This window comes from Schistocerca serialis, chromosome 2, assembly GCF_023864345.2.
Source record: "Schistocerca serialis cubense isolate TAMUIC-IGC-003099 chromosome 2, iqSchSeri2.2, whole genome shotgun sequence".
Lineage (NCBI taxonomy): Eukaryota > Metazoa > Arthropoda > Insecta > Orthoptera > Acrididae > Schistocerca > Schistocerca serialis.
Genome location: NC_064639.1, coordinates 121,396,020 through 121,423,656, shown reverse-complemented (window position 1 = coordinate 121,423,656; position 27,637 = coordinate 121,396,020). Strand labels below are relative to the sequence as shown.

General features: G+C 43.4%; 1 protein-coding gene across 1 annotated transcript; it reads left to right on the top strand.

The window, feature by feature from the left end:
- LOC126455766 (ankyrin repeat domain-containing protein 6-like) lies at positions 1-26,729 on the top strand. Its single transcript, XM_050091531.1, has 2 exons — positions 1-134; positions 26,249-26,729. The coding sequence occupies exons 1-2, from the start codon at positions 1-3 to the stop codon at positions 26,727-26,729; spliced, it is 615 nt and encodes a 204-aa protein (XP_049947488.1).
- Positions 26,730-27,637: the final 908 nt, after the last annotated feature.

Here is a 27,637-nt window from a genome sequence, read left to right as displayed (position 1 = left end):
ATGGAAGCAGCTAAGGAGGCTGAGGACATGGGCGGTGGGGGCGGATCCGTGGCGTCGCTGGCGGTGGCCGCGGGGTCGACAGCAGCGCTCACGGAGCACAGTCAGCCCAGAGAAGGCTTCTCCGCAGAAATCAGGTGAGCTTGAGGCAAGATGCCCATCTGCGTTTTCCAGTTCTTTGCGTGTACGTGCTTCCCAGTCTACAGTGTTTGCCACTGAGTTACCTCACTGCTGTCTGTGCTGTGAAATGCACCTTCAGGACCGCTACTACACTACTGGCCATTAAAATTGCTACACCAAGAATACTTGCAGATGATAAACGGGTATTCATTGCACAAATATATTATACTAGAACTGACATGTGATTACATTTTCATGCAATCTGCGTGCATAGATCCTGAGAAATCAGTACCCAGAACAACCACCTCTGGCCTTAATAACGGCCTTGATACGCCTGGGCATTGAGTCAAACAGAGCTTGGATGGCTTGTACAGGTACAGCTGCCCATGCAGCTTAAACACGATACCACAGTTCATCAAGAGTAGTGACTGGCGTATTGTGACGAGCCAGTTGCTCGGCCACCATTGACCAGGCGTTTTCAGTTGGTGGTTGATCTGGAGAATGTGCTGACCAGGCCAGCAGTCGAACATTTTCTGTATTCAGAAAGGCCCGTACAGGACCTGCAACATGCGGTCGTGCATTATCCTGCTGAAATGTAGAGTTTCGCAGGGATCGAATGAAGGGTAGAGCCACGGGTCGTAACACATCTGAAATGTAACGTCCACTGTTCAAAGTGTCGTCAGTGCGAACAAGAGGTGACCGAGACGTGTAACCAATGGCACCCCATACCATCACGCCGGGTGATACGCCAGTGTGGCCATGACGAATACACGTTTCCAATGTGCGTTCACCGCGATGTCGCCAAACACGGATGCGACCATCATGATGCTGTAAACAGAACCTGGATTCATCCAAAAAAATGACGGTTTGCCATTCGTGCACCGAGGTTCGTCGTTGAGTACACCATCCCAGGCGCTCCTGTCTGCGATGCAGCGTCAAGGGTAACCGCAGCCACGGTCTCCGAGCTGATAGTCCGTGCTGCTGCAAACGTCGTCGAACTGTTCGTGCAGATGGTTTTTGTCTTGCAAACGTCCCCATCTGTTGACTCACGGATCGAGACGTGGCTGCACGATCCGTTACAGCCATGCGGATAAGATGCCTGTCATCTTGACTGCTAGTGATACGAGGCCGTTGGGATCCAGCACGGCGTTCCGTATTACCCTCCTGAACCGACCGATTCCATATTCAGCTAACAGTCATTGGATCTCGACCAACGCGAGCAGCAATGTCGCGATACGATAAACCGCAATGGCGATAGGCTACAATCCGACCTTTATCAAAGTAGAAACGTGATGGTACGCATTTCTCCTCCTTACACGAGGCATCACAACAACGTTTCACCAGGCAACGCTGGTCAACTGCTGTTTGTGTATGAGAAATCGCTTGGAAACTTTGCTCATGTCAGCACGCTGTAGGTGTCGCCACCGGCGCCAATCTTGTGTGAACGCTCTGAAAAGCTAATCATATGCATATCATAGCGTCTTCTTCCTGTCGGTTAAATTTCGCGTCTGTAGCACGTCATCTTCTTTGTGAAGCAATTATAATGGCCAGTAGTGTATATATTATGACTTTTGAACTCTATTAAGGTAAATACATTGTTTGTTCTCTATTAAAATCTTTCATTTGCTAACCATACCTCTCGGTAGTTAGTACCTTCAGTAGTTAGAATCTTTTATTTAGCTGGCAGTATTCGCGCTTGCTATATTGCAGTAGTTCGAGTAACGAATCTTTTTGTGAGGTAGGTGATTCATGAACGGTATAGGTTATTGTTAGTCAGGGCCATTCTTTTGTAGGGATTATTGCAAGTCAGATTGCGTTGCGCTAAAATAATGTGTGTCAGTTTAGTGATGATCAGAATAAGTAAAGAGAGAATTTTCTGAGTCCGTTGAGTTTTACTTAGCTGTTTCTGTATCAAATAACGTAAAATGTTTACCAGTACAGTCTTCCTTTACATTCCGAGGGCAAGTTTCAACATTAATGTGAGTGGACCGTGTATCTGTAAAATGAACTCTGTTTATTAACAGGAATGTTTTTAACAAAAATCATGGAAGCGTCAAGTTTTTCCCAGCTTCACAAATTATGTTGACCTTCAAACAGTTCATCCTTTCATTCAGTGATTAGGTTTGTTAAACTGCATGTGAACGAGTAGTTGTTTTTATGTTACGGCAGTGAACCTTTCAACAGGAGTTTGTAACTAGCAGGCGCCATTCTTGCCATGGACGAAGAGATGTGCTAAATAACGTTACTCGGACACAGTGGCTGTTTGCAACCAAACAGACTACTGCTCGGACTGTTTCCAGCATGATATACTGTAAACACGCTTACACAATGCAGCCTTAAAATTCGTTTAGTATCTCTGCAGTTGCTGAGAGTGAGATATCTTTAAATAACACCTCGCTGCATAAAGAGATGAAAAAGCTAGGTGCTAGGGTGTCGCTCATAATCAGCACCTGGAACAATATAGGATGCTGCAGCACTGTTCAAGGAGGATAGCAACATGTTTTCAGTTTTCCATCTATGATGTTGAAGAGCAGTGAATACTGATTTTTGAAAATCTTTAGGTGTTGTAAAGTAGACGGTCAGAGTAATAGCTATTCACACATCATTACTACAGCTTTGTGTACTGCGTAGTTTTCTTACCCTTCGTTAGTACATGTATGCGATGTGCCAGCAGTTCTACCAACACATTAATTTTTCTCTCCAAATCCTGTATGAGAGAATTGGGATAATCTGTAAGGCACACAAGAAGAAAGAATATTCAAAATGGCGGAGGCTCTTGTAATGGTGTGGGACGCGTGCAGTCGGAGTGATATGGAACCCTGATACGTCTAGATACGACTCTGACAGTTGACACGTCCGTAAGCATCCTGTCTGATCACCTGCATCCATTTATATCCATTGTGCATTTCGACGGACTTGGGCAATTCCAGCAGGACAATGCGACACCCCACACGTCCAGAATTGCTACAGAGTGGCTCCAGGAACACTCTTCTGAGTTTAAACGCTTTCGCTGGCCACTAAACTCCCCGGACATGAACAATATTGAGCATATCTGGAATGCCTTGCACCGTGCTGGATCATGTAGACAGACGGAGCTAGCCGAGTTTTGCAAGATCTCTGTTTGCGGATACTGTGTCAATTTTTATAGAAATTTTCATTCTATGAAGATAAGCATAGCCAACGCCTTGCAGACAAACAACAATTACGCGAAGTGAAATGTAATTTGAGGAGGGCCATGCGAGAGGCGTTCAATGAATTCAAAACTAAAGTTCTACGTACTGACTTGGCAGAAAATCCTAAGAAATTTTAGTCTTATGTCAAAGCGGTAGGTGGATCAAAACAAAATGTCCAGACACTCTGCGACCAAAATGGTATTGAAACAGAGGATGACAGACTAAAGGCCGAAATACTAAATGTCTTTTTCCAAAGCTGTTTCACAGAGGAAGACTGCACTGTAGTTCCTTCTCTAGATTGTTGCACAGATGACAAAATGGTAGATATCGAAACAGATGACAGAGGGATAGAAAAAAAAAATTAAAATCGCTCAAAACAGGAAACACCACTGGACCTGACGGGATACCAGTTCGATTTTACACAGAGTACGCGAAGGAACTTGCAGCGGTGTACCGTAGGTCTCTAGAAGAGCGTAGCGTTCCAAAGGATTGGAAAAGGGCACAGGTCATCCCCGTTTTCAAGAGGGGATGTCGTACAAATGTGCAGAACTATAGACCTATATCTCTCACGTCGATCAGTTCTAGAATTTTAGAACACGTATTATGTTCGAGTATAATGACTTTTCTGGAGACTAGAAATCCACTCTGTAGGAATCAGCACAAGTTTTGAAAAAGACGGTCGTGTGAAACCCAGCTCGCGCTATTCGTCCACGAGACTCAGTGGGCCATAGACACGGGTTCCCAGGTAGATGCCGTGTTTCTCGACTTCCGCAAGGCGTTCAATACAGTTCCCCACAGTCGTTTAATGAACAAAGTAAGAGCATATGGACTATCAGAACAATTGCGTGATGGGACTGAACAGTTTCTAGATAACAGAACGCAGCATGCCATTCTCAATGGAGAGAAGTCTTCCGAAGTAAGAGTGATTTCAGGTGTGCCGCAGGGGAGTGTCGTAGGACCGTTGCTATTCACAATATACATAAATGACCTTGTGGATGACATCGGACGTTCACTGAGGCTTTTTGCGGATGATGCTGTGGTATATCGAGAGGTATCTCAATGCAGACAAGTGTAATGTGCTGCGAATACATAGAAAGAAAGATCCCTCATCATTTAGCTACAATATAGCAGGTCAGCAACTGGAAGCAGTTAATTCCATAAATTATCTGGGAGTATGCATTAGGAGTGATTTAAAATGGAATGATCATATAAAGTTGATCGTCGGTAAAGCAGATGCCGGACTGAGATTCGTTGGAAGAATCCTAAGGAAATGCAATCCGAAAACAAAGGAAGTAGGTTACAGTACGCTTGTTCGCCCACTGCTTGAATACTGCTCAGCAGTGTGGGATCCGTACCAGATAGGGTTGATAGAAGAGACAGAGAAGATCCAACGAAGAGCAGCGCTCTTCGTTACAGGATCATTTAGTAATCGCGAAAGAGTTACGGAGATGATAGATAAACTCCAGTGGAAGACTCTGCAGGAGAGACGCTCAGTAGCTCGGTACGGGCTTTTGTTGAAGTTTCGAGAACATACCTCCACCGAAGAGTCAAGCAGTATATTGCTCCCTCCTACGTATATCTCGCGAAGAGACCGTGAGAATAAAATCAGAGAGATCCCGACAATCCTTCTTTCCACGAACAATACGAGACTGGAATAGAAGGGAGAACCGATAGAGGTACTCAAGGTACCCTCCGCCACACACCATCAGGTGGCTTGTGGAGTATGGATGTAGATGTAGATGTAGAAGAGATCTCCACCGCTCGTACTCTTACGAATTTATGGACAGCCCTGCAGGATTCATAGAGTCAATTCCCTCCAGCAGTAGTTCAGAGATCATCGAGTCCATGTCACGTCGTGTTGTCGGAGTTCTGCGCGCTCGCGGGGGCGCTACACGATATTAGGCCAATGTACCAGTTTCTCTGGCTTTTCAGTGTATATTCTCCGTCACTATTTACAACACTCTGCGAACTCTGGGGTAACTTTTTGATTCCACGGCTGTAGAAATCACGTCCTTTTGATGCGAAGAACTCGCCGCGTGATGTTCGGATCGCATTGTCATCTGGAAAGGGAGTTCCTTCACGGATGCTCGATAGAGAGCAGAAAAATGTGAAAATCTGACGGCGCAAGATCAGATGAATAAAATGAGTGTGGAATGACTAACCAATCAAACTCCCGTATAGTGTTTTTCGTCTGTCTAGCGGAATGAGGGCGGGCATTATTTTGCATTAGCATCACCTCAAGCAGTCTTCCTGGTTGTCGTTCTTGTATTGCGTCTGCACTTGCGTCTCAGTTGTTGACAATAAATGCCAGGAATGATGGTTACACTTCGTGGAAGCACTTTGCAGTGTATCACGCCATATCTGTTCCACCACATGTGTAACAATATCTTTTGTGAATGCACACAGATCTTTCTACGGGGAGTTGCTACTTTGTTTGGGATCAACCATTGTTGCCTTTTCCTCATGTTAGCATAAAGACACCATTCCTCATCACCACTAATGATACGGGATATGCATGATCGGTGTTGTTCACGAGCCAATTGATCACGAGCAATCAGAGATGCACCCATTGACTTTTGTGATTTTTGGCTTAGAGCATGGGGTACCCATACACACGGGTTTTGGACTTACACTGACGTGGGTCATTGCGGATTAATGCGTTTAAACTATCTTCATCGAACTGTGAAGATCTTCCTGAAGATTTTGTAGTCATTAATGTCAAAATGATCCTCCTTAAAACGAGAAAACCATTTTCTTGCCGTGATCTGTCCAATGGCATTATCCCTATACACGACGCAAATGATTTTGGGTCTCTCCGCTACTGTTTCATCTCTGTTGAATTCAAACACGAAAACATGTCGGAAATGTTCCGATTTCTCCACTTGGCACTCCGTTTTCTAGCGTCCACAACTCCACTCACTATCTCCAAACACCAAAATGAGAATATGTAAACTCAAACAGCAGCAGTGAACTACAAATACAAAACCAAAATCGAAAAATAAACCCATAGGGATCGGAATATCAACTTGCAAAACAGAAACGCTACGAATGATACCAAACTAATATTTCACTTTCTGATACTCTGATAATGACATTTCCGTGAAATAACATTTTAACGAAAGGTTTCTTGCCACACTGTCTGCCTTTGAACGCCACATGCGCCAGAGCTCCCCGGGGCCCATTTACTGGCAATCGGCAGTGGCTGCCACAGCGGTGCTGTGCTACCTCGCCTTCTGTGGAAAGTATCAGCTGTCGTCTATCGCTTTGGAGAGTATAAAACGCTTCACTGTTGTTGAATGATGCTCCACAAAGACGTCTACCATTTGTATTTTATGTTCGAAAGCAACAGGGGCATACAAGCCGATTTAACAATATCAGTATTGCATTATACGAGGGTGAGTCAAAGGAAAACCTTTAATTTGTAATAACAAATCGAAATTAGGTTTTTGCGTGGTGAAGGTGTGAAACCTATTGAAATTCATCGACGAAAGAAAGTTCAGCAGCATGTCTACGAATGGAGTAGGAAGTTCGCAAATGGTGTGACTTCAGTGGAAGATGCTCCTCGTCAGGTCAGGCACAACGGGTTATGACTCCACAGAATACTGCAGCAGTTGAAGCCATAGTGAAGGAAAACCGCCGAGTGACACTGAATGACATTGCAGCATTTTTACAGATCAGTCATGGGTCAGCACACCACATTGTGCATGATGTGCTCCTGTTTCACAAAGTGTCTGCAAGATGGATGCCACGGCAGCTGACTCCTGAAATGAGAGAACGACGTGTTGATGCTTCTGAAAAACTTCTTCGGCGCTTTGTACGAGAAGGTGATGCCTTCTTTGCAAGAATCGTTACTGGGGACGAAACCTGGGTTCACTTCCACCAACCGGACACGAAGAGAGCGAGCAAGGAATGGCGCCATTCCTCATCACCAAAACCAAAGAAGTTTCGAACAGAACCATCAGCAGAGAAGGTTATGCTCTCTTTTGGGACGAAAAAGGCATCATTTTGGAGCATTACATGCCTAGAGGGACCACTGTCACCAGTGCATCATACACAGCTCTCCTAAAAAATCATCTGCGGCCTGCAGTCAAAGCGACATGGATTGCTGTCAGCAGGTGTCCTTTTGCAACATGAGAATGCAAGGTCCCACACTGCCCTTACAACAGTTGCCACAATCACAGACCTGCATTTTGAGTGTCTTCCTTGTCCACCATACTCACCAGACCTTGCCACTAGTGATTTCTATATGTTTGGATCACTCAAAGACGCAATGGGAGGAAAGAAGTTCCGTTCTGATGAAGAGGTACGCCACGCGGTGCATGAGGGGTTGCGCGGACTACCAAAAGAATTTTTTTCTAAAGGAATTTATGCACTTTGTAAGCGCTGGAGGACTTGCATTGAGCGTGGGGGAGATTATGTTGAAAAGTGATAGAACTTTGTACCACTTCTGCACAGTAAATAATATTTAAAAAAATATTTATGGTTTTCATTTGACTCATCCTCGTACTAATACAGACGGGTCCAGCAGATATAGACACACTCTGATAGCTAATATCTTTGGAATAAAATGATATATCGTTGCAATTTTGCACGGTAGCGTAGTCCATTATTTTCTCAATAGATCTTGGCGCACGTTTTCCAGCAGATGATAGTGCAGCAATGAATGACGTAAGATTGTTGTTTGAGCAACGAAGGCTGTATTGAATTGGTACTGGTAGTACGAAAACATGGAGGTACAACGGCAACGGCGTAATGTGTACGGAACTCAGCCACCAACATGTACTACAATTTGTCGTATTCAGGATATATTTGAAGCCGACGGTACTGTTCAGCATGTGCATAAGTAAAGGAGGTCAGGCCAACCAAGAAAAGGAACAAGTCCAGCTTCCAGCGCTGGTGTGTTACAATGTTTTACTAAGTCACTTCAAAAATCTGTGAAGCAAGATGCACGTGAAGCCGATCAAGCGTACGACGAATTCTGAAGACTGAAAAGTGGAAAATATACATTCCAAGATCGCTGCACGCTATGAACGAGGACGACCTGCATCGAAGGGCAGAGTACTGCGAGTGGTTTGAAGGCATGCTACGTGAGAGTGAAAGATTTGCAGGGATGGTTATCTGGTCTGACGAGGCGCAGTTCAAACTGAACGGTACTGTAAACTGCCACAACTGCGTGTCCTGGGCTCCTGAAAATCCTCATTGTCACGTGGACAAAAACGTTAATCTACCAGGTGTTCATGTGTGGTGTGGTCTGTCATCGCACGGTTTCACTGGCTCATTCTTCTTTGAATGTACGGTAACTGGTGTATCTTCTTATGCCACAACTATCGATTTTACCTGCCACCTGACAGGTGTTTGGAAATGAAAGATTTTACCTACAACAATACGGCGCTCCATCTCACTGCGACAGAGATGTCACAGCCTACTCGGGTGAAAATCTACCTGGACGATGGACAGTTCGAAGAGAAGCTGTTGGGTACCCACCACGGTCTCCAGGCCTTACACCTCTGGACTTCTACCCATGAGGGATCCTGAAAAATAAAGTTAATCAACAGAAGCCAGCTATACTGAACGGTAATTTCCAAGAATGATTGCCTATCGAAGTCGTGGGGCCCAACGATACATATCGAACGTGCGATCGTAAATCGATCATGTGGTGGCGGACGTTATGAGTATGTTTACGATGGTCACTACAGCAATAACAAAATAAGAGCATTACAAAAATACTTGTAATTGCAAAGGAGACTACTTACCTTACTCGTCGTCGATGTTGTTGTCATGTGAAAGTCCATTACGGTGGTCTGGATGGATAATTTGGAAGAGTCGAACCATGTATTTTTCCTGATACTCGTTCGGTTTCGGCACTGTCCGCGATGAAATTGTAACGGTATTTCAGCATCGAAACTGTTCTTAAGAAGTTTTACACACTTCGCACCACCACAGTCTACACACTCCCTTCGTTCCTCGTCCGGTAGTACTACATATTTGTGACAAAATGTCGAACAATTTTCTGCGCTGGATAAACATGGAATTAGATTCTTCCATGTGAGAGATATCCCACTCAGTAACGACATAAATCGTCTGGGTTTCCCTAGCGACTCACAAATAATTCGCGGAGGTATGTAATTTAGAACAACTAAAGGAACGACGGAAAACAGATAAAAATGACGATCACAAATAATTGATCACAACACCCGCCACCGGAGTCACATCATCGATTTACGATCTCACGTTCGATATGTATCGTTTGGACCCAGCGACTTCGTTAGGCAAACATTCTTGGAAATTACCTCACGAGCTACGAGGAACTATTGAGGCGACCTGTGCGGCTATCACACAGGCAACATTGACAGCCATAGTTCGGTCAACAGTTCAGCGACATCGACGTTGTTTGGCTTTTAATGGGGATCACTTTGAATACATAAAATAACTTTCCCAGCGTGCAACGATTGGGTATTTTACAAGAAACGATGCACATCGAAATCCCGGCCTGACTGCGAGCGATGTATATCGAACGCTCGGCTGCTGAACCAGGAAATGCAGATATTGTTCTATGCTTTGACAACGGAACGTCGCTTGAGAGTAGCAGGACGTCGATGACAGTAAATATTTCAGTTTTTATATTTGGCGTACACCGGGAGCCGAACCGCACAATAACCCTGAAAGAGTGGTTCGGTGTGGGTCAGCGGAGGGGTGAAGTGGACTGCGGTAGTCGTCGTGGGGTTGTGGACCACTCCAGCTGCGGTGGGGACGGAACCTCTCCGTCGTTTCTAGGCCCCCGGTTAACATACAATAAATTACAATACAATGGCTTAAAATTAATTTTATAGTTATCTAATCAGAATACCTCATTACGTTGTTTAATGTTATTATTACTATTTTATACCTTGCTTCTTTTCTTTTTAGAATCGATCCTCCGTGAGTTTTTTAAAATCAGGAATACCTTCGTTTGTCAAGCCACACTGAAAAAATTGTGTGTAAAGTGTTTTGCGGTCGTTGTTTGGTTTCTTACGGTAACTGTATGTGATAAATTGTGTAAATGCTTGTAGTTAATGCTGTATAGTAATGCAGTCACACTGCACATTTTGCGGCCAATATATGGGTTCACTGAGAAATTAGCGCTGATCGAAAGTGATATTTCAAATGGTTGAAATGGCTCTGAGCGTTATGGGACTTACCATCTGAGGTCATCAGTTCAAATGGTTCAAATGGCTCTAAACACTATGGGACTTAACATCTGAGGTCACCAGTCCCCTAGACTTAGAACTACTTAAACCTAACTAACCTAAGGACATCACACACATCCATGCCCAAGGCAGGATTCGAACCTGCGACCGTAGCAGCAGCGTGGTTCCGGACTGAAGCGCCTAGAACCGCTCGGCCACAGCTGCCGGCTAAAGTGATATTTAAGGTATTCAGTTAGATCTGTTGTTGTTGTTGTGGTCTTCAGTCCACACTGGTTTGATGCAGCTCTCCATGCTACTCTATCCTGTGCAAGCTTCTTCATCTCCCAGTACCTACTGCAACCTATATCTTTCTGAATCTGTTTAGTATATTCATCTCTTGGCCTCCTTCTACGATTTTTACCCTCCGCGCTGCCCTCCAGTACTAAATTGGTGATCCCTTGATGCCTCAGAATATGTCCTACCAACCGATCCCTTCTTCTAGTCAAGTTGTGCCACAAATTTCTCTTCTCCCCAATTCTGTTCAATACCTCCTCATTAGTTATGTGATCTACCCGTCTAATCTTCAGCATCCTTCTGTAGCACCACATTTCGAAAGCTTCTATTCTCTTTTCGTCTAAACTATTTATTGTCCACGTTTCACTTCCGTACATGGCTACACTCCATACAAATACTTTCAGAAACGACTTCCTGAAACAAAAATCTATACTCGATGTTAACAAATTTCTCTTCTTCAGAAACGCTTTCCTTGCCATTGCCAGTCTAGATTTCATATCCTCCCTACTTCGACCATCATCAGTTATTTTGCTCCCCAAATAGCAAAACTCATTTACTACTTTAAGCTTCTTATTTCCTAATGTAACACCCTCAGCATCACCCGATTTAGTTCGACTACATTCCATTATCCTTGTTTTGTTTTTGTTGATGTTCGTCTTATATCCTCCTTTCAAGACACTGTCCATTCCGTTCAGCTGCTCTTCCAGGTCCTTTGCTGTCTCTGACAGAATTACAATGTTATCGACGAACCTCAAAGGTTTCATTTCTTCTCCATGAATTTTAATTCCTACTTCAAATTTTTCTTTTGTTTCCTTTACTGCTTGCTCAATATACAGATCGAATAACATCGGGGATAGTGTACAACCCTGTCTGACTCCCTTCCCTACCACTGCTTCCCTTTCATGTCCCTCGACTCTTATAACTGCCATCTGGTTTCTGTACAAATTGTAAATAGCCTTTCGCTCCCTGTATTTTACCCTGCCACCTTCAGAATTTGAAAGAGAGTATTCCAGTCAACATTGTCAAAAGCTTTCTCTAAGTCTATAAATGCTAGAAACGTAGGTTTGCCTTTCCTTAATCTATTTTCTAAGAGGAACGATATTCACTTCATAACTATTTGCCTCATATATGGTCCTAGGTGACAAACAAAACTCCGATTCGTATCATTGACATTCATGCTGAAGCCCTTCAGAGACGTTTGGATCGTGAAGAAGCTTTTTATTCACTAATAGGACATCTATCACCATTAACACCGCTTAATGTGTAAAAGTTTCTTCATATTTCGTTAAGGGATTTCCTCTAGCAAACTTCAGCGCCACTCAATAAAACAGACAACAAGAATCTAGAGTCCACCGATCTTCACCGCCCTTGCATCGCTAGACTTGTGCGGAACAAGTGGGTTAAGCAGACGCTGCCGGGAGAAAGTTGTCTCTCAGCGCTGTGTGCTCCCTGAGACTCGTAACACAACGTTAAAGATAAGAACTATTGTTACTTATGTGATGTACGGCATTCCAGGAGTTCGAAAATTAAATCTGCTATCGCAGTGTCTCATGTAATATGAGAATTATCATCAGAAGTCGTCGAAGTGGAAAGGGAATGCCAAGTGAATTTAGTGGAATAATTCAGGAACACAGCGGAAGTAAGTGCACTATCTCAGTGTTGCTAAATACTTGTAACGATATCGAAAATTCTTAGCTGTGATAGGGGCAGTCATGCAGCGAAATGCTTGTCGTTGTCGCCTTACACGAACGGTTACAGAGGAGGCGCGAGCGTCTTTGGTATTTATGTAGCCTCACCTCCTGACATTGCCTTTTGGGCTGTCTGTGCTTAAGGCCTTTCATCAGATTTAATCTAGAATTCCACATTTTTAAGCTTTCCCCAGCGGAAGGCGCTGTTGACTCCGGTATTATATAATTTCAGCATGGGGATAGCAAAGCTAATAATATTAGTTTCCAGTCATGCAGCATACGGATAATTCCATGTCAGTTCAACAAAGAAAACTGACATTTTCAACTCAGCCACTCAGATTTCTTTCAGATTTCGTGCATTTAATGATCCACGTAAGATATTGAAAACTACAATTGTGAAGAAAGTTAAAGATCTGAAAAGTTTGGAAATTACCTGAAATTTAGAACCATGTGTCTCAACACAAATGACTGTAATTCTGGTTCTAATCGAGGTACAGCAACGAAGCTTGTATTATTGAAAAGCTAATGAGTAAAGCTTTACATCGCTATTCAACATGACAGGTTTCTAAGAATTTTCACATTCTAGGTCATTGACCTTTGATCTTGAATATCTCAAAACTTCCCATCTTCAATTTTTTTTAAAAAAAATATATTGTACTGCTCCAATATGTTACTATAAACGTGGTAAATGTCAAGATGGCGCACTGAATGTATCATGCCCAAAGATTTATTTTTTCACCATAAGTACACTAATAAAATTCAGAAGGTAGCACTTAAATATGAAATACAAATTATTTAAAAGTGTAGCGTTCTCGCTTCCCACGCCCGGGTTCCCGGGTTCGATTCCCGGCGGGGTCAGGGATTTTCTCTGCCTCGTGATGGCTGGGTGTTGTGTGATGTCCTTAGGTTAGTTAGGTTTAAGTAGTTCTAAGTTCTAGGGGACTGATGACCATAGATGTTAAGTCCCATAGTGCTCAGTGCCATTTAAAAGTGCAATTCAAAGCAATGTTGTTCAAAAATATGGTTTGTATCATTTAATGGTGTTATGAACCATTTACAGTGTAACTTGAGTGAAAAGGTAATAGAAAGTGGTAAAATCTCGTCTCACGATGCTCAAATTAAATTGTTAATATTCACCACATCAAATGCAGGGAGACTGTATGTCCTTCCAGGTGGTGTCCCTGGATCCAGTCTTGTGAGAATGTCAAATCTTCTGATAACAAAAATCTCAGGATTGGCAGCTTGCCTGTACTTCATCTATTTCTTCATAAGTTTGCGACACATACACAACCCACCAACGACTGTCATACATACTGGCAACAAATCCATATTTATCTGTTAACAGCATTTCATTCGCCATAGCAATCGCTGACTCTTTTCTGGTTAGTAACGAAGCAGAATATGTGTTTGTTTTTCTGTGCCTTTCTTCATAGGTATTACACAATGAAGCTTCTGGGCACCTGGAATCGTCATTGTATTCTTGAAACGTTGATTCAGCTTGGCAGTGTCTTCATAATAATAGAAAGCCGATATGTAGTGATGACACATGAAGTAACATTTTCTTTTCACCACTGAAACGACTGTTGTGGCGTTAAAATATGATTTTGATGGAGTCACTTGAGGCTGGAAAGTGTGGCTAATCTCTTTACAGTCCCTGTAATCTCATAACAAGGTATTTTACCATGTGCTGTAGCATAAAAATGCCATTCTGTTGAAATATCAGAATGTTCCTGTTGAAACAACAGATTCTTGAAATTCTTTCTGTTTTTGTATTGGACAGTACATCCATTCGAAAAGTAATAAATGTGGTTTGGAGTTGGAAAGTGACATTTTAAGAAATTGATGAAATTGCGCTGGAATGAATACAAACACATTGTATCGTGCTGAAGGCAGTAGGATATTTCCTCATATGATACCCGGTGTGTTTCATTAGTATTCGTGTCTTTGTAGTAAGCAACAAAAGGGTGACTTGTAACCTGTGAATTATTCCAGTGGAATCAAATTCTCTGCAGAATCAAGCGAGAAGATATTCACTTAGTTTGATTTCTTTTTTAGTGATTTAAAATAAATGTGTCCTGCTTGGTGATAAACCAGTGTGGTAGGAGCTGTTATAGACTGGATGATGCAAACATCTCAGTGAAATTACCTACTGATTTTGTACGTTTCCTCCCAAGCACCGGTACAATAACTCGTCCTCCGAAAGAAACAGACTGGTGCGTGAAAAAGACAGATTTCAGGCAGGTGCATTTCTTTGTCCAACCGCGAATAACAAACATTTCCGTTCCGTATTCGGAAAAACCGTTTCACGGGCGGATTCTAAACACTTTTATGGATCCAAAAATGCAATTTTTTTAAAAAATATCGATTTTTTTTACCAAAAGATAGTAAACCTCCCCTTAAAAGCCCAAACTAAATTTAATGGTGATCAGCAAAATGAAATGGAAATCAGATGAAAAATGTGGTGGGATTGCAACATGAGAAAACTGGCATGAGAGAAAGGTTAATTATAAGGGGCAGCCAAATGAAAACAGAATAGCCACCATTGAGAAGTAATTATTGCATGCATTAAGACATTTATTCCACTGAGGGTCGAAGCACTCAATTCCTGTATCATAATAGTACGTGGTCGGCTGCTGATAGATCCACAACTGCACCCACTCTTCTACGTCCTCATCCAGTGAAAACCCAAGTCCAAATACGTCTTTCTTCAGGTCGCCAAAGATGTGAGAACTGCTAATGAACTCTCTGTGTTGTACAGAAGATGTTCCATTGTTTCACAACCAAATCGTTGAAGCATAGCCATAATCCAGTTTACAGTGTGGGGTGGACTAGTGTCTTCATAGTGCTGCACACAGATTGTGGTTCCACACTCGAGGAACAGAAACCTCTTCAGTCGAAAAAGGTCATCATGACCTTACTGGAACTGCTGTTAAAAAAAAATGATTCAAATGACTCTGAGCGCTATGGGACTTAACATCTGTGGTCATCAGTCCCCTAGAACTTAGAACTACTTAAACCTAACTAACCTAAGGACATCACACACATCCATGCCCGAGGCAGGATTCGAACCTGCGACCGTAGCGGTCACGCGGTTCCAAACTGAAGCGCCTAGAACCGCACGGCCACACCGGCCGGCCGGAACTGTTGTAAGCAGCTTTGGATTTCTTTGGCCAGAGAGATGAGTAATGTTTCCACTGTTAGAGTTGCCATTTGCACTTGGGCTCTAAATGGTTGCACCGCGTAAGTTCACGATGACCCTCTTCTTCAACTGCAGAGGCCCTCTGCTCACTTTGTTCCTCGAGCGTGGAACCACACTCAGTGTCCAACGCTATGAAGACACTTTGCAGAAACTGCAACTCCATAAAACACCTAGATATGCTATCAGATGGAATCATCCTGCTGTACGATAACGCCCGTTCCCACAGTGTCGAATTGACGAAAGCTACACATCTGGGTAACTCTGCAAGGTCCTCTGTAAAGCAAAGATTTTTCACCGTGTGATTGTCACATCATTGGTGTCCTGAAGAAAGACATTCATGGACATCGGTTTCATTCAGATGAAGAACTGCAAGAGTGGGTGAGGTTGTGGATCTGTCAGCAGCCAACCACAATCTACGAAAAATGAATTGAGAAAATTGGGAAATTTGTGATAAGTTCCTCTTGAACCTAACTGCTAAGTTTATCGGTCCCTAGGCTTACACACTACTTAATCTAACTTAAACTACACGGTATACAACTTTGCTTCCACCGTTTTTTTCCCAACACTTGAGGCTATAATGAAATAAATTGGTTTCAGGTGTATCATTCAAAATACACTCCTGGAAATTGAAATAAGAACACCGTGAATTCATTGTCCCAGGAAGGGGAAACTTTATTGACACATTCCTGGGGTCAGATACATCACATGATCACACTGACAGAACCACAGGCACATAGACACAGGCAACAGAGCATGCACAATGTCGGCACTAGTACAGTGTATATCCACCTTTCGCAGCAATGCAGGCTGCTATTCTCCCATGGAGACGATCGTAGAGATGCTGGATGTAGTCCTGTGGAACGGCTTGCCATGCCATTTCCACCTGGCGCCTCAGTTGGACCAGCGTTCGTGCTGGACGTGCAGACCGCGTGAGACGACGCTTCATCCAGTCCCAAACATGCTCAATGGGGGACAGATCCGGAGATCTTGCTGGCCAGGGTAGTTGACTTACACCTTCTAGAGCACGTTGAGTGGCACGGGATACATGCGGACGTGCATTGTCCTGTTGAAACAGCAAGTTCCCTTGCCGGTCTAGGAATGGTAGAACGATGGGTTCGATGACGGTTTGGATGTACCGTGCACTATTCAGTGTCCCCTCGACGATCACCAGTGGTGTACGGCCAGTGTAGGAGATCGCTCCCCACATTATGATGCCGGGTGTTGGCCCTGTGTGCCTCGGTCGTATGCAGTCCTGATTGTGGCGCTCACCTGCACGGCGCCAAACACGCATACGACCATCATTGGCACCAAGGCAGAAGCGACTCTCATCGCTGAAGACGACACGTCTCCATTCGTCCCTCCATTCACGCCTGTCGCGACACCACTGGAGGCGGGCTGCACGATGTTGGGGCGTGAGCGGAAGACGGCCTAACGGTGTGCGGGACCGTAGCCCAGCTTCATGGAGACGGTTGCGAATGGTCCTCGCCGATACCCCAGGAGCAACAGTGTCCCTAATTTGGTGGGAATTGGCGGTGCGGTCCCCTACGGCACTGCGTAGGATCCTACGGTCTTGGCGTGCATCCGTGCGTCGCTGCGGTCCGGTCCCAGGTCGACGGGCACGTGCACCTTCCGCCGACCACTGGCGACAACATCGATGTACTGTGGAGACCTCACGCCCCACGTGTTGAGCAATTCGGCGGTACGTCCACCCGGCCTCCCGCATGCCCACTATACGCCCTCGCTCGAAGTCCGTCAACTGCACATACGGTTCACGTCCACGCTGTCGCGGCATGCTACCAGTGTTAAAGACTGCGATGGAGCTCCGTACGCCACGGCAAACTGGCTGACACTGACGGCGGCGGTGCACAAATGCTGCGCAGCTAGCGCCATTCGACGGCCAACACCGCGGTTCCTGGTGTGTCCGCTGTGCCGTGCGTGTGATCATTGCTTGTACAGCCCTCTCGCAGTGTCCGGAGCAAGTATGGTGCGTCTGACACACCGGTGTCAATGTGTTCTTTTGTCCATTTCCAGGAGTGTATTTTCCATCGGTGGCCACTACTTTCTCCCATCTTTCGGGCAGTGTACGAATCCCGCGTCGAAAAAATTGTTCATCTTTTGAAGCGATCCACGAATCGATCCAATTTGTGACTTCTTCGTGAGATCGGAAGTGTTGGTCAGCCAGGCCATGCGCCATTGATCTAAACAGGTGATGGTCAGAGGGAGCAATGTCTGGAGAATATGGCGGGTGGGGCAGGACTTCCCATTTTAACGTTTCCAAGTACGTTTTGACCTCGTTTGCAACGTAGGGTCCAGCGTTGTCGCACTGCAAAATCACTTTATCGTGCCTCTCGCTGTGCTGCGGCCGTTTGTCTTTTAATGCTCTGCTCAAACGCATTAATAGCATTCGTAAACGAGCACCCGTGATTGTTTCACTTGGTTTTAACACATCATAATACACGACGCCGAGCTGGTCCCACCAAATGCAGAGCATGATCCTGGAGCCGTGAATATTCGGCTTGACCGTCGACGTGGAAGCATGGCCGGGATATCCCCATGATTTTTTGCGTTTAGGGTTATCGTAATGAACCCATTTTTCGTCCCCGGTCACAATGCGATGCAGAAATCCCTTCTGTTTTTGCCTCTAAAGCAACTGTTCTCAAATACACAAACTCCGTTCAACGTCTCTTGGTGTCAGCTCTCACGGGACCCAAGTTCCTTCTTTCTGAATCATGCCCATAGCCTTGAGACGTTTTAAAATGGCTTGCTGTGTCACTCCCACTAATCGTGCCAATTCTTCTTGAGTTTGACGCGAGTCTTCACTCATCAATGTCTCCAATTCTGCATCTTCGAAAACATTCACTCTTCCAGCACTATGCCGGTTTACGACGTTAAAATCACCGCTCTTGAAGCGTTGAAACCACTCACGAGACGTTCTTTCACTAATAGCGCCCTTACCATACGCACTTGTGAGCATTCGATGAGACTCAGTCGCTGTTTTCTTCATATTGAAACTAAACAGTAATACCTCCCGCAAATGACGAGAATTAGGCTCGTAAACTGACATTTTCAGTCAAGAACAACTTTATGATGCAGACACAAATCGACTAACGTTTGAATGAGGTTATGTTGACCGAGGTCCAAGCTAACTGCCTGACGTCTGCGATCTGTTTCTTTCGACCGCTGCGTACCGTTGCCGCCACCTATCGGCAAACGGCGGAAGCAAAGTTGTACACCTTGTAACTTACGCTAATGACAACACACTCACCCATGCCCGAGGGAGGACCCGAACCTCCGACGGGGACAGCCGGAAAAATGAATTAATCTTCTCATCTCCCAGTGGGATAAATATCTTGACACTTACTTTTGAATGGAACCATTCCATCACCCTACATCTACATCTACATCTACATGATTACTCTGCAATTCACATTTAAGTGCTTGGCAGAGGGTTCATCGAACCACAATCATACTATCTCTCTACCATTCCACTCCCGAACAGCGCGCGGGAAAAACGAACACCTAAACCCTTCTGTTCGAGCTCTGATTTCTCTTATTTTATTTTGATGATCATTCCTACCTATGTAGGTTGGGCTCAAAAAAATATTTTCGCATTCGGAAGAGAAAGTTGGTGACTGAAATTTCGTAAATAGATCTCGCCGCGACGAAAAACGTCTTTGCTTTAATGACTTCCATCCCAACTCGCGTATCATGTCTGCCACACTCTCTCCCCTATTACGTGATAATACAAAACGAGCTGCCCTTTTTTGCACCCTTTCGATGTCCTCCGTCAATCCCACCTGGCAAGGATCCACACCGCCCAGCAATAATCTAACAGAGGACGAACGAGTGTATTGTAATCTGTCTCTTTAGTGGACTTGTTGCATCTTCTAAGTGTCCTGCCAATGAAACGCAACCTTTGGCTCGCCTTCCCCACAATATTATTTATGTGGTCTTTCCAACTGAAGTTGTTCGTAATTTTAACACCCAGGTACTTAGTTGAATTGACAGCCTTGAGAATTGTACTATTTATCGAGTAATCGAATTCCAACGGGTTTCTTTTGGAACTCATGTGGATCACCTCACACTTTTCGTTATTTAGCGTCAACTGCCACCTGCCACACCATACAGCAATCTTTTCTAAATCGCTTTGCAACTGATACTGGTCTTCGGATGACCTTACTAGACAGTAAATTACAGCATCATCTCCGAACAACCTAAGAGAACTGCTCAGATTGTCACCCAGGTCATTTATATAGATCAGGAATAGCAGAGGTCCCAGGACGCTTCCCTGGCGAACACCCGATATCACTTCAGTTTTACTCGATGATTTGCCGTCTATTACTACGAACTCCGACCTTCCCGACAGAAAATCACGAATCCAGTCGCACAACTGAGACGATACCCCATAGGCCGGCAGCATGGTTAGAAGTCGCTTGTGAGGAACGGTGTCAAAAGCTTTCCGGAAATCTAGAAATACGGAATCAACTTGAGATCCCCTGTCGATAGCGGCCATCACTTCGTGCGAATAAAGAGCTAGCTGCGTTGCACAAGAATGATGTTTTCTGAAACCATGCTGAATACGTATCAATAGATCGTTCCCTTCGAGGTGATTCATAATGTTTGAGTACAGTATATGCTCCAAAACCCAACTGCAAACCGACGTCAATGATATAGGTCTGTAGTTCGATGGATTACTCCTACTACCCTTCTTAAACACTGGTGCGACCTGCGCAATTTTCCAATCTGTAGGTACAGATCTATCGGTGAGCGAGCGCTTGTATATGAGTGCTAAGTAGGGAGCTATCGTATCAGCGTAATCTGAAAGGAACCTAATCGGTATACAATCTGGACCTGAAGATTTGCCCGTATCAAGCGATTTGAGTTGCTTCACAACCCCTAAGGTATCTACTTCTAAGAAACTCATGCTAGCAGCTGTTCGTGTTTCAAATTCTGGAATATTCCATTCGTCTTCCTTGGTGAAGGAATTTCGGAAAACTGCGTTCAATAACTCCGCTTTAGCAGCACAGTCGTCGGTAACAGTACCATCGGCACTGCGCAGCGAAGGTATTGACTGCGTCTTGCCGCTTGTGTACTTTACATACGACCAGAATTTCTTCGGATTTTCTACCAAATTTCGCGACAATGTTTCGTTGTGGAACCTATTAAAGGCATCTCGCGTTGAAGTCCGTGCCAAATTTCGCGCGTCTGTAAATTTTAGCCAATCTTCGAGATTTCGCGTTCTTCTGAACTTCGCATGCTTTTTCCGTTGCCTCTGCAACAGCGTTCGGACCTGTTTTGTGTACCATGGGGGATCAGTTCCATCTCTTACCAATTTATGAGGTATGAATCTCTCAATTGCTGTTGCTACTATATCTTTGAATTTGAGCCACATCTCGTCTACACTCGCATAGTCAGTTCGGAAGGAATGGAGATTGTCTCTTATGAAGGCTTCTAGTGACACTTTATCCGTCTATTGTGAACCAGTGTTTGGTGGGGCAAGTAGTGAGTTATTATGAAGAGTTCGGTGATTTATTCTCATCAGAATCGCAAACCAAGGTCAACAATAATCCAGTTACGTAAGCCAATGGCACAGTTAGAAAAATCTAGTTAGAAGTACAGTGAGTATACGACAGCATGTAAAACAAGATGGACATATAATTATCACATTGCACTGGAATGCTGGAGTAGGGGAAATGATAAACACCGAGCGGTTCTAGGCACTACAGTCTGGAACCGCGCGACCGCTACGGTCGCAGGTTCGAATCCTGCCTTGGGCATGGATGTGGGTGATGTCCTTAGGTTAGCTGGTTTAAGTAGTTCTAAGTTCTAGGGGACTGATGACCTCAGCATTTAAGTCCCATAGTGCTCAGAGCCATTTGAAATGATAGACTACCGGCTGCTTAGTGGGCGGAGGATAGGGAAGAAACTCTCAACAACGTTTGGTTTTCAGATGAGGCGCATTTTCATTTAGACAGTGTGGTTAACAAACAAAATGTACGCTTTTGGGCCACTGAAAACCCATAAGTGCTTCATGAACGACAACATTATGCTCCGAGGATTACAGCGTGGGCAGCAATTTCCAGTCAAGACTTACTGGACCCTTTTCCTTTGAGGACACTGTGAACAGCGAGCGTTATTTGAGCATACTTAGCAATAGCTTCATTCCACAGTTTGTTGCTACTGCCTTGCCCTTCAACACGCAGTGGTTCATGCAAGATGGAGCAAGGCCACATACTGCAAACACTGTGTTGGAGTTTTTACACGAGCATTTCGATATACGGATCATTTCACTCAGGTTTACAGGTCGCTTCAATGACGGCCAAAATTGGCCCCCCAATAGTCCAGACCTCAATCCATGTGACTTTTTTCTTTGGGGGTACCTAAAGGAAAAAATTTTCCGGAGACGTCCACATGATTTAATGGAGCTCAGAAGACTTATTATTCAAGCTTACAGTGAAATTACGGAAGACATGTGCCATACAGTAATCATTAACTTCAGTGTTCGTTTGAAGGTAGATAGGAAGCGAAATGGTGGACTTATTGAGCATGTGCTGAGTTAGAACAAATCTCCATCGACGGCTCTTCATTGTAGTATATGTTGCTTTCAGACTGTGTTGACAATAAAGTTTATATTAAAAAATAAAATGGTAACACATTTCGTGCGCCACCCTGTATAACATACATTCCCCATAGATGAGTAGCATTTCTACCTTCTCTTCGTTGGCGTACATTCTACTCACACAACTCTTCAACCGACGATGGTTGACGGAGCGACGGGTGTGCATTCTACTTATGTTTACATTTGTCCTCCGTAAACTTCAGCACGTGGATGTGTTCCATTACCCCGAGTACCTGCACTAAGCGCTGGGAGCGTCAACGACAGTGTTGTGTTATGTAATTAATAACGTTGTGTTTCTGTGAATTGTACACTGCGATACATTTTTGAATAGGTCTTTAGGAGAGGAAATGAATTACCGAATAAAAAATACAGAGTGCCATTTAAAAAAGTCATACCGCTGTTCATATCTTTGTAAAAAACAAAGCTACAATGAAGGCAATCATGCTGATTGATGTCCCCCTGACGGCTAAAGTACGTTTGCTTGAAACATTTTGTAATTTGCATCTGGAAAAAAAGTTATTTAGGGTGATCAAGATAAATGGGACACCATGTTTTACACTTCTGTTGTTTAAGTCTGGACATTTTGGCGAGCTGCTCTATTATGGGTTTCAGTGTGCATTTATATGTCCCTAGGTAAATGTGTCCGTGTTGTTTTGTGTGAAAAATTGACTTTCCCTGCTTTGCGAGGCTGTGTCAAGGCCTTTGCCAATAAGTGAACTGAAATTTTTTTGTTGCTGTGTCGGGGCATTGTGTTTAAATACTGGAAAAGTGGTTCGTTTTGTGTGTTGTTCTTGCAAGTTTCCAGAGAGATTACTGCACACAGAGGATTAGTATTGGCCACATGTAGCATCTGTTTCAATGGAGATCAACAAATTTATCACTGGGAAATGTGCTGAAGTCAAGTCTTTGTTTAACAGAAGGAGATAAAGGAACCCTTTATTATTTCTGTCCATGTCCACTTTTTCCAGCATTCTCGATAATTTTAGAAAAGGTAATACACAATCAGGTTATTAACCATCTGACAGCAAATAATATATTGACAAAGTCGCAGTTCGGATTTCTACAGGTTGTGATATAAAGAAGCCTGCCTACACATGCAGCGAGAATATTCTTAATTCATTACATGTGTTACAGGCTATTGGTATTTTTTGTGATCTGCCAAAGGCATTTGACTGTTTAAATCACAATATGCTGTTAAGTGAACTGGAATACAATGGTGCAACAGGAAAGTCTGCAAAAGATTAAAATTATGTATCACTGACAGGAAACAAATGGTTTCATTAGAAAAGAGAAATGTGTTAAGAGATGCGTATTCATGCAACTGAGAACAAATTACATGTGGTGTCCCTGTGTTCCATCTTAAGGGCCTTACTTTTTGTCGTGTGTATATCAGTGGCCTTTCGTCTGCAACACTACCAGATGCTGAGTTTGTTTTGTTAACAGACGATATGAACATTGCAATAAACAGCATATCAACTGCAGTTTTAGAAAGAATGGTTAATGAAATTTTCATGTATATTATTAAATGGTTCCTACCCAACTTTCTGTTACTAAACTTTGAAAAAAAAAGCACTACTTGCAGTTTAAAACTTGTAAAAAGGTTCCAACCAGTATACGGCTAAATACTCGTATGATGACAAGCAGATAGAAGAAGTTAATAGTGTTAAAGTAGTGCAGTTAAGCTTGATAATAAATTCAACTGAGGGGGGGAGGGGGGGAAACATACCACAAAACTGTTGATGCACCTAAACAAATCCCTTTTTGCAATGAAACTGTTGTCAGAAATAGATGTTACGAAAACAAAAAACCTGGCATACTGTGCTTACTATGATTCCATAACGTCATATGCTTTTTTTTTGGTTACTCATCAAGCCAAACTAAAGTTTTCTGGGTCCATTGATCATGTGAACTCAAGAGAATCTTGCAAAGGGCTGTTTAGGGAACTAGAGATACTAACTACAGCTCCCCAATATATTTTTTCCTTATGAAATTAGTCATTAAAAATATATGTCTTTTTGAAACCATCACTTTCATATATGGAATCAATACTAGAAATAAGAGTAATCTTCACAAAGGTTGAAAGTCATTTACTCTGGTCCAGTTAGATAAAGATTATTCAGGAATACACATTTGCAATAACTTTCCACCCACCACAAATAGTTTAACTACAAATAACTTTCAATTTAAGACAAGCCTGAAGTAGTTTTTGGTGGCCATCTCCTTCCGTCTATTGATGATTTTCTTTTTAGTATCATGTGTTGTATATATGTTACTAATAATATCAAGTAATGCTAGTATTAGTACATTCTGACTTCTGTACAAAGTCAGTGCAGTAATGTGACTATTAAAACATGTGTTGTAAAATAATTTCTCTATTTGATGATGCACAGCTACAATTGTCTAAGAATTATCATGAGTACATGAGTGTATTGATAATTCCGATGTTTTATTTTAAATAAAAATAAGTTTGACATTATTTTTGACTTATTTCATATCCATCAGAACCATTTCTCTTGAGATCTGTGGAAGACACATTAGCATATTTGTTTGTTCTTTATAAATATTTATTATGTTTTGTTATTTTTTGACAAGTTCTACAGTCCTGGGGATCTACTGACTATGGAACTATTGAAATGAAAAATACATCTAAATCCAACTTCTTTTGTAATACACACTGAGGCGACAAAAGTCATGGGATCGTGATATGCATATATACAGGTGGCAGTAGTATCGCATATACAGGGCATAAAGGGGCAGAGCATTGTCAGAGCTGACATTTGTACTCAGATGATGCATATGAAAAAGTTTCCAAGGCTGCACAATGAAAATTAACAGACTTTGAAAGTGGAATTGTAGTTGCAGATAGACACATGGGACATTCCATTTTGGAAATCATTAGGGAATCCAATATACCAAGATCTACAGCATTTAGAGTGTTCTGAGAATACCAAATTTCAGGTGTTACCTGCTATCACCATGGACAACTTACTGCCTGACAGCCTTCACTTAACGACCGAGAGCAGCAGCAGTTGCACAGCGTTGTCAGTGGTAACAAACAAGCAGTACTGCGTCGAATAACCACAGAAATCACTGTGGGACATACGACGAACATATCCGTTTGGACATTGCGGCGGAAGTTGGCGTTAATTGGATACGGCAACTGACAACTGATGTGAATGCCTTTGCTAAGAGCACAACATCATCTGCTGCGCCTCTCCTGGGCTCAGGATCAAATCGTTTGGACCATAGAGGACTGAAAAACCGTGGCTAAGTAGGATGAGCGCCGATTTCAGTTTGTGAGAGCTGATGCTAGGATTCGAGTGCGGCGCAGACCCCATGAAGCCATGGTTCCAAGTTGTAAACAAGGCAATGTGTGGCTCCATAATGGTGTGTTTACACGGAATGGACTTGGTTCACTGATCCATCTGAACCAATCACTGAAACGTAATGGTTATGTTTGGCTACTTATAGACAGTTTGCAGCCACTCATGGACTTCATGTTCCCAAACAACGGTGGAGATTTATGGATGATAATACACCATGTTACTGAGCCACAACTATTCACGATTGGTTTGAAGAACATTATAGACAACTTGAGTGAATAATCTGGCTACTCAGATCGCCCAACTTGAATTCGATATAATATTTATGAGACATAGACGAGAGGTCAATTCGTGCACAAAATCATGTACTGGGAACACTTTCGTAATTATGGACAGCGACAGAGGCAGCGTGGCTCAGAATTTCTGCAGGGGTTCTCCAGCGTCTTGTTGAGCCGACGTCACGTCGTGCTGCTGCACTACACTGGCCAAGAGGAAGTCCGACACGATGTTAGGAGGTGCCCCATGATTTTTGTCACATCAGTGTAATTAATCTTTTGTCACTGGACAGGTGTGTTGTATGAACTGTTCACAGTCTGACATCTGGGATAGTTTCCTTTGTCCAGTTTGTGTGTTTACAGCGAAGTGTGAGAAGTTTCGTGTTTTGTGCAGGAGACTTTCAGAAGAAGAGAAAGGCAGGAGGCTGATCCAGGCGGCACAGGAGGGGACAGTGGAGCAGTTGCAGGCGCTGCTGTCCGTGGGCGCGAATGTGGGGGTGACGGATGAGGAACGGTGGACTGCCTTGCACTGGGCAGCAGCCAGGGGACACGTGGAGGCGGCGCGGTGCTTATTGCAGGGTGGATCAGAGGTGGACGCCAGAGACTGGCAGCTGAGAACACCTTTGCACCAGGCTGGTGGTAAAGGTCATGCAGATATGGTGCGCTTGCTGGCAATGTTCTCAGCCGAACTCAATGCCAGGGATGAGCAGGAGAGTACTCCACTGCATGAAGCAGCAATGTTTGGCCACGCAGAGGCAGTAGCCGCCCTGCTTGAGGCAGGGGCCGACAAGAAGGCCGTGGATGAATGGGGGAACACCGCCCTGGGCCTTTCGAGGCAGCATAACAATCAGCAGCTGACAGAGATGCTATCATGAAGCGTGCAGTGTAACACATGTCTGTACAATGAAATTGAAATAGTTTCTCTACATCGATTTTTGATATTGTTTCATTGAAGGATACAAAAAATTAATCCTATAGTCAATCGTTTGTACCAGTCTCTAAGCTACATACTCACTTACTCCAGTAACTGTGGCAAAACTGGGGCAACAGTAGATATGACTAAACAAATTAAGAAACAAAAAGGCAATCTCATTCTCAAGGAAAATGTCTCGAATACATTTCTAGGCTAAGCTTTGCAGAAGTCAACAAGAACTGGAAAACACACACTGTAACATGCCCGTCTGCTCTGTCTATTGAGTGATATCTCTACACTTTATTCTGATTGAGTTCAGTCAGTACCACACCCTGATGTTAATGTCTATATTACCTGATAGTGACTGTGATAGGATAGAGGCATATTTACTATTTACTCTAATAACATATTTTAAACTACGTATCTTCTTCAATTTATGAATCAGAGATAGGTGTTCTCATGGTAAAGAACTAAAAGAAAAGAAAAAGAATTAATAGTTCTGTATTACGGAGAATCATGGATAATTAATGACGTGACAATCCCGAAGGGCAGAGGTGTGGTAGTCCTATATAAGTATAGTGGATTATCATTTGGGTTTCACTCATTGTGTTTGAGGCGTGATAATTTGTTGTAGGTGAGATACAGAGTAATATCAGTTACACATTGCCATGAATTTTTATTGTTAGGTACATGCTAGTAAGTTGTCTTTGCACTCGATTATTTAGAACAATTTGACATTGAATAATATGTGTGATCTGACATGACACATACACAAATAAATTATTTAGTGAACAGTGTGTACATAAGCTCCTGACCAGCATCAGAGCACTTGTATGTAGTGAGACAATTCAATAGCTCTGAGATAGGACT